The sequence below is a fragment of the Serinus canaria genome, unplaced genomic scaffold (assembly GCF_022539315.1).
Source record: "Serinus canaria isolate serCan28SL12 unplaced genomic scaffold, serCan2020 HiC_scaffold_114, whole genome shotgun sequence".
Classification (NCBI taxonomy): domain Eukaryota; kingdom Metazoa; phylum Chordata; class Aves; order Passeriformes; family Fringillidae; genus Serinus; species Serinus canaria.
Genome location: NW_026108228.1, coordinates 5,310 through 13,902, shown reverse-complemented (window position 1 = coordinate 13,902; position 8,593 = coordinate 5,310). Strand labels below are relative to the sequence as shown.

Genomic DNA, 8,593 nt, shown 5'->3' with positions numbered 1-8,593 from the left:
GACTTTGTGAAAAACATGTTCACTCTCCTGTGAAAATTTAAAAAGGTTAATAAAGGACAATAGGAGACAAGGACCATAGAGCAAAGGTTATTATGGCAAGGTGCATCTTGGCACTCAGCCAAGACCACACTGTGAGAAATGAATGTACACTTTAAAAATTTAAAGGGTTTATTTAACCTTAACAAAAATACAGGAAAAGGACTAAATAAGGAAAAGCAGGCCTGGGAACTGCCCCCATCGCAGCCCACCACGTGGTTGACTCCTCTTCAAGTTGGATGCTTCACCTTTTATATCTCTAGCCCCTCCTAAAGCCTTGTCAGTCAACTCCTTCCTTGCTGTTCAGTAGTAGAAGTCACTTTCTTACATTCTGATTGGAGGTCAGGTGCTCCCACAGTAACAAGCCAACCTTCCCAAATCCATGGATTAGCAAAACCATCACATGATAAAACATACTGGGGAGAGGACATTACAGTAACATAACTATGCATTTATACAACTTCTTTTACCATACAGATAATGTGAGAGCCAACCATTTACGCATCTACAACACCATCACCTTTGGGTATACCCCTTTGTCCTAGGGTGATGTTATGATGCTTGTATCCCCAGTCATTGTTCTGTTTATGCTGGATATCATGTTCTGTACCTTCAACACTGGCTCTGAAGAGTGAAACTCTATTTTGTTTTGTTAGCAGCTATCAGTCTGCTCACTCCCCCAACAGTTGGTGGGACACAGATGGGGCAGTACATAGGGCAACTTTTGCTTTTTGCTCTTGCTTTTACTTTGCTCTTGCTTTTGCTACTGCTTTTAGTTATGTGAAAAATGAGTATTTTATGATTGGCTTTTCGCAAATATTGAAATGAATATTATATGTGTTGTGTTAGAAAGTAACGCTGTATTAATTCTCTTAAGTAGTGTGTTAAATGTAGTTTTAAGTTATAAAAATTGTTAAAATAGAAACTATGCTATGTAAAATACTTTTTTTAAAGAAAGGACTTGCAGCGAGATAGCAGCCGCAGGACACCTAAATCTTTCAGAGAAAAATAATTTATTGCCCTCTTATCAGAAGAAATGAACTTCTTCCCACCTCGAAGGCGCTGTTAGGATTAGGAGGAAGAAGTTGACGATGACCAGCCCGAATCCTGTGTTTGAATGGAATTTATGCATCATGCATGAAGTGTATGAATATGCAACAGGCTGTTGTTTTTAAGGGTTAATCCTTTGTTAACGGGGGTCCTTTTTCGGGCTTGTGCTGCCCAGAAAAAGGTACCCGGACGTCCGTAACTCTTTGTTTTTATTGTCTCATATTGTCTTAATTCAAATTGTCTAAATTCTTATTACTCTAATTGTATTACGATTTTTATAACTATTTTATTACTATTAAATATTTAAAAATTAAAAAAACAAGTGATTGATGTTTTTCACAAGAATTAACTATAATAAGGTATTATAAATCTTTTTCTTTTCTGAGCTGCCCCTACTGGCAGCTTTCTCTCAGTGAGCCCCTCCCAAAAGGGCTAGTTCAGGAACCTCTTTGCTCTGGTTAGTTCTCATTTTCTCTTTCTCTTTATACTATCTTGTTTCTACTTAAGCCTCACAGTGTCGTCTTTTCTCAGTTTTTCCCACACACAGAGTTTCAGGTGGCAGGTATTAGATGTGATCTTCTACACATAAGTTTTAAGATCTCAAGTTCTGAATTGGCTTGATCAGGAACCTTAAATTTACACTTAAGGCACAGAAATCCGTGCCTTAAGGCACAGAAACTCTGCATTGCACACAAGGTGCCAGCTTCTCAATGCACCAAAAGCTCTCAGGAATTGCTTGCAGGCTATTCCGTTTATCACTTTGGCGTTTATCACTTAACTTCTACAGTGGGCTGTTTGCAGTTCAAACTTACTATATTACCAACTGAAGTCTCATAAGCACATTCATCTCTTTTCTATCTAAACCCTGTTTTACAAAATCTCAGTCTTTTCTAGTTCTCGTTCTCTTCTCTCACAATCTAACTCACACATTTTTACTGACACTTTACTGCCTTGCAATAGGCTGTGCTTGTTACAGCAAAAACTTTGATATGCCCACAAACAGACACACACCTCTCTCCCCCTTATCTCAAATTCACAAGTCAGGGCTGGAATTGCTGTGTGGGGGGAATTCTTGGAATTCCTTTAGTTCGTTTTACTACAGTAAAGATTAATCACCATACCCTAGTTCTTCTGTGTAAAATGCTACATTTGTTGCAAACAAAACCTTAAAATCTCTACAAACACTACAATTCGAGCATCAAATTACCACAATATGGGGGAAGAACCACACAAACTCACCGGGAAAGGGCATATCTCTCAAAGTGCCCACTTTTCTCAACACAACACAGCATACAATACACTTCAGCATTTACCCACACGAGCTTCCTCTGGTCTTCACACACTCTGGACACAATCAAAATAACAGCACACAGCAAAATTCTAGAGATAAAGTCTAACTACCAGGGCAGAGGAACTCCCTGAGCTCATACGGTTAAAATGTGCCCGATCCACACAAATCACTACCTTTAAACACAATACACATCTTGACCAACGTTTCTCCACTAGTTCCACTTCACTACAGGGCACTCCCTGCCCCACAGCCTGCCCCGGCTGGTACCTCAGGCCTCACTCGGCTCCTTCAGTTGCGGGTAGAAACCCCCCTGCACTGTAGATATACTCCCTTTGTACACCATGCACTCACACAATTACAAACCCACACAATGCATGAACTACACCGCAATACAGTGTCCAGACACCACGCACACGCACGAGTTCACTCGAACCCACTCCCAGGGTTGCTAGCGGCCCCTCTATCGGACAGTGAACTCTCGCCCTTCAGTCGCTCTATCGACTGGTCTGCCTGCAGGCACAGGCTGAGCACTCAGACGTCTCTGAGTGACTTATTCAGCTTCTTGATCTCCCGGGGCCCTCTTAATACATACCAAATCTGCACGCCAGTAGGTCCTTGTCTGTCCTCGCAGAAGGCAAAGTGGACAGCGGGGCTCCTCAGGGAAGATCCCGGGGCGCGCCTAGGAGGTCTCTCTATCCCTCCTGCCCTGCGGGGACAGAGACGGAACCTCCTGGCTGGCTCGCCAGAATGCTTTGCGGAGAAAATAAAAAACTCCACAACTTTGTAAAAGTTGTAAAGCCGGTATGTTTATTGCAGCGCTGGACGCATGCCGGGATTACTCCCCTTAAAAGGCATGCGTACTTCTGGGATCTCTAGGTCCCTTTTTATCTTTCTCCCCAAATACATATGCATACAATTTCACAATAGGTTCATACATATTCATTTTACAGACTTCACTTAGCGCTTGTTCTTTTGTTGTCAGAAAGAATTCTTAGGACAAGTTGACCTGTCTCCCCCCACCCCCCATCTCTGTTTTTCACTGAAGCAGTTTCTCTGAGCTTAGAGTAAACAGCTAAGATTTCAAGGCTTAACTAAAAGATGTACATTTAACTTTAATCAAAATGGATTTCTACTTTGGAACTTGGAAAATTTCTACTCTGTCTCAATAAACACCACCTGATAAGAACTTGGCACTCTGGGGAGACAAACCAGAAACCACTGATCAGTTGGACAAGGCTCCTGTCCCGCTATTCCCATGCCTAGGCCATGCTGCTCGTGCTCAGAGCTGGGCCTAACCCTTCCCAGCAATTCTTTGTTTTGGAGGAGAGCAGGAGAGCAGGACATGTGCTACCTCCTCAGCAGCTGCCAGAGTAGGATGCTCACGAGCCTGCTGCTGGCTCCCAGCACTGGTATTCCCCCCGCGCCTAGAGAAGAAGATCCACTTTGAGAGTCTTTGTGGCAGTGAGAGCTGGCCCCAGCTGATGCTCTGGCCCCTCCTGAAAGAGTGCTCCCCGCAGACCATCTGGTGCAGCAGGATGCCCAGGGACCAGATCGTTGCTGCCTCGCCATGGTACCACCTAAAGTGGGTCCATTCCGGGGGGCTGTATGACCATGTTCCTATGGAATACAGATGGACTTCATCAGGGGGATGCTGTTGCTCCCAGAGCCTGGCCCTAGCATCCCTGGGTGTGCGGGGGCTGAACCAGTGGCACACAGGGTGACCCACTGCCCTCTCACCAGCACCTGGGACTTGTGTACAAACTTAGGTTTGCAAAAGAAGCCACTGGTGTTGGAGGAGGGCAGCCCTGGCTAGGCCTGACCATGACATGCAAAGGAAAAACCCCCTCTGTGCTGGGGAGAAAACATGCCCTTATCCTCCCTGCCTGCATTGCCCCAAAAATATTATGAAGCCGAGGAAAACAGGGTGAGTGGAGCAGTCCAAGCCCTTCCTCTCACCTGCACACCAAAGTGGCTGGGGCACAGGTTCTGGCCCCCCCTCTCTGCTACCCTCACCCATGGGGGTTTTTGTTGGGCTGGCTGCACCAGCCCAGCCTCAGTCCTGGAAAGAGTGGCTACAAAGGCTGCCAGCAGGGCTGGAAATGCCTCCTGCTCTAAAGCAACTCAGCTAAACACTCCGTCCCCCGACTGGCAGCAAAAGGGAGAATCCCCGCTGCCACAGCCAGCCTGGGCTGGGAGATGTTGGGCCATGAGATGCCAGCACCAGGACCACATCCTTGTGGAGGCTGACCTGCAAAGTGAGTGTAAGCTGTGTCTTGCAGGTAGGTGCCACAGCCAAAGTCGATCAGTTTGGCCTGGCCAGTGGCCAGGTCAACCAGGATGTTCTCTGGTTTGATGTCGCGGCCTCCAGGACCTGGCGGAACAGCTCCTGTGCCACCTCCTCGGACAGGAACCCCCGTGCCCAAATGAAATGCTGCAGGTCCTGAGAGCGCTCCAGCACCACCACAATGTTGCTGGGGAGCTCAAGCCTCTCCAGCAGCTGGACGACACCAGGGAAGACAGTGGACACGCTGTCCAGCAGCACGATCTCCAGCGGTGCGCTGGTGCCGTCGGGCTGCGGGAGGAGCACGATGCCGTCAGTGGGGCTGATGCAGTGCCAGGCCTGGGGAAGCCCTCAGCCAGCCCGGGATGCTCTGCGCCCTCTGCTTGCCTCACGCCCGCTCCCCCTCGACCCATCCTGCTGGCCCCGTTCACTCACCAGCTCGCCCCAGTGCCGGACGCGCTTCTGCGGCACCCTTTTGATGGCCACCTGCAAGCCAAGGGGAGCCACGGGCTGAGCTCGCCGCCCGCCCTGCCAAGCCCCATCCTCCTCCTCCTGCGCCCGCCGCCGGTCCCGCCGCTCACCGGGGCGCCGTCCGAGAACCGCGTCCCGAGCAGACGCTGCCGAATCCGCGCTCCTGCAGGGCCTCCTGCGCTTTCCCTGCGGGCAGGACGCGGCTGTCAGCGCTCGGCCCGGGGCCAGCAACGGCCCCCGAGCGCCCCTCACCCGCCCCGGGCCGGCCATGCCCGGGCGTTCGGTCTTTGGAACGCGACACGAGAGGCTCGTGGCCGGCAGCCGCGCTGGGGAGCGAGAGAGCTCGGGCCGGGGAAGTCGCAGCGGAGGCGGCGGGAGCGGCCGCGGTCCGTGTGTCCTCCGTGGGCACCGGGAGGAGCAGGGGCCGGGGCTGGAACTGGATCCCACGTCGGGACCGAGGCCGGGGTCGGAACTGGATCCTGCGTCGGGGCCGGGGCCGGTCTCGGGCCAGGCCGAGCCGAAGGGCGGCGATGCCGCCCCAGCCCCAGGCACTGATGCCCGCCCAGCAGCGCCACCGCCCTCGCGGCCAGAGCCGGTCGGAGGCGAGACCGCGGCGGGACGGCCGGGGACGGGGCATGGCAGGGAAAAGAGGGGGACACCGGTAAAGGGACACCGAAAGCGGGTGCGGGACTGCGGGAGAGGGAGAGGAAAAGCAAGAGAGAGGAGATCAAGTCTCTTTTCTTGCTGCTGCCCCTGCTGCTGCAACTGAAGCGCCGGGGTCGTTGGTCCGCGTGACCGTTTCCCCCGTCTCCCACGGCCGCGCCTTGGGGGCAGCCCAGATCCACAGCCATGCTCCTGCACAGCAGCAGGGGAATCCCCTCGGTCGCTGCTGTGCACTGTCCCTGCTGAGGGTCAAACCCTATTGGGGCACATTCCCTGTCTGGAGGATTTGTACCCAACCCCAGCCCTGCACTTATGGCTCCAGCGTTGCTTTCCAGCAAAAACAGGAAGGCAAACTGTGTGTAGCTCATGGCATTTTAGAGTGTCTAAAACTTGCTAAGTCACCAATCTTACAAGTGAGATCCATTTGGAATTCATGACATGGAGAAGTAGTGCAAGATGGAAAAGGGGAGTAGAGAAATAAGGAGAGAAAACCACCTTGGATTGTTCCTTTCCATTCTCATTTTACTTCTGGAAAGCTGTTTCACTTCTCCGGGAATCTCCTCCACAGTCTGCTCTTCTCAAGAACCTTTCCTGGAGAAAGAGGTTGAGCTCTGTTGTCTTGTTCACATGGGTCCCAGAATGAGGGAAGAGATGAGAAAGTTGACTCCATGTATCAGAAGGCTTGATTTATTATTATATGATAGATAATATATTAAAACTATACTAAAAGAATAGAGGAAAGGATTTCACTACAATGCTAAGCTAAGAATAGAAAGGAATTGAAAACAAAGGTCTTCTCCCAGACCGAGACCGGCTGGACAGGTGAACTGTGATTGGCTCTTAATTGGAAACATCCTGAGGAGGCCAATCACAGATTCCCCCGTTGCATTCCACAGCAGCAGATAAGAATTGTTTACAGTTTGTTCCTGAGGCCTCTCAGTTTCTCAGGAGGGGAAAAATCCTAAGGAAGGATTTTTCATAAAACATGTCAGTGACAGAGCTCCTGTCACAAGATGTGCCACCAACTGCAGCTACTCTTGGCTTTCCACACCATGTGTGCAAGCACAACTTTTGCATCAAAGCAGGACAAATGTTTGGAGAACTTGACAGCTTGTTCTTTTTTTTCCTGGTGGGCTGGGCAGTTGTGTCATTGGTGAGGTTTTCATTGTGATTTACCTTGGAAAATAGGAGGTGGAACTAGGACTTGTTAGAGAATAAAAGCCCGACTGGATTCAGAGAAAGAACTTCCAGAGCCTGCAGCCAGAAGAGGAGAGCTCTGTGATAATCATTCACAAATTTCCATGGACACCTGGAAAGTGATCTAGAACATGAAAATGGGCTGACAAGAGGGAGTTTGTTTCTGTGTTCAGTTTGGGTGATTCTACATCTCCTGCGCTGGTATAAACCAAGAGCACAGTCAGTTCATGATAAGCACCAGAACAAGCTGCACCTCTGAGAGTAGGTGGCAGAAAGAATTTGAAAAGGAGAAATACAGGGAATTACTTTGTCTGGAAGAAGGGTATTTTTTTCTAATTCTTTCTAGTTCATTCCTTCTGCTTTTATCCTTATTAAATATTATAAGGCCATTTGTTTCCCAGATTCCTCATGAAATGAGAACCCTGAGCTTCTGGAACTGCCTGAAAGATGCCCTGTTCCTATGCAGGGACACTCAGGGTGAAACAGGAAGCAATTTTGAAGCAATTGTATCAAACAAAACCCAGTTATTAAGCAGAGATTGATGTCACTCACCCAGACCATCCACCATGGGCAAATCTCTGGCTCAGCCTGGAGCAGTGACCTTGAGGGGTGTCTCCAATGCAGGGAGGAATCTCCACGCCCCCCAGGAAAGAAAATGTCAGGAGATGCTGCCATTAAAATTTGGGATGGGGCTTTTCTAGTCTGAAGTGCTGCCCTGTCAGTCAGATATGCCCAGGCGGTGCCAGCTCAGCAGCTCTGCAGGAGCTCTCTGTGGTGTCACTTGGTTGCTCTGTTCTCTGGGGATTTGTCCAGCTCTGCCACATCTTCAGCTGCCTCTGAGGATGTGGAACTTTGGGATGGAGGAGTCAGGCTGGTTTCAGCATTATTCACCCCAAAAGCAGTGTGACCCCTGTCCTTCATTTCCCACCGGGGGCTTTGCAAACAGGCCTTGCTGGAATGGTTTGAACCCACTGCAGGCAGAGCCTCCTGCTCCAGCAGGAACTGCCTTTCCTGTGCCATGAGCAGGGCAGGTCCTGCTGCAGGAAAAGCCCAGACCAGCCCCAATACAGGGAAGGCCTCGGGCACAAGGGCAGAGTGCCGTTCTGGGAGCTGTGCCAGGGAGAGCCTGAGGCACCAAAGGCACCTTGGCAGCAGCAGCTGCTGGCAGGGCATGGCCAGAAGCCTCCCTTGGCAACCCGGCCTGGTGGGCACTACTGCTGAGCTGCTGCCTCAGGGCTCATTTCTGGCTCGGCTCTGAAAAGCCACTTCTGCTCTAGGAGCCTGGCTGGGAAGCAATTGCCTTTGGGGACAAGATATTAATGACAAAACTCTTCATCTCAGCAGAGAGAAGATGAGGCAGAGAAAAGAGGAGAGCCAGGCCCAGGGGACAGGGCTGCAATGGTGATGGCTGTGAGGTCACTGCCATGCAGCAACCTGGCTTTCCTCAGCAGACATTCTGGCCAGAAGCATTGTGAGGGCACCCAGCACAGCAGAGAACCCACACAACAGGAATTCTGTCACTGGGGATGAGAGGGTTCCACTGTGTCAGATTGCACAAAGCTCCTGCTCTTGGGCAATTCCTGTAATGGGGAATCCACTTCTCT

General features: G+C 50.3%; 1 protein-coding gene across 1 annotated transcript; it reads right to left on the bottom strand.

Moving 5' to 3' along the window:
* Nucleotides 1–155: 155 nt before the first annotated feature.
* Nucleotides 156–5,980, bottom strand: LOC127061148 (serine/threonine-protein kinase pim-1-like). Its single transcript, XM_050987679.1, is given in 7 exon segments — nt 156–3,994; nt 4,626–4,739; nt 4,742–4,949; nt 5,094–5,144; nt 5,240–5,265; nt 5,268–5,819; nt 5,926–5,980. Coding segments are annotated over 7 exon segments (1,332 nt in total). The 3' UTR covers nt 156–3,668.
* Between the last annotated feature and the right edge of the window lie 2,613 nt (nt 5,981–8,593).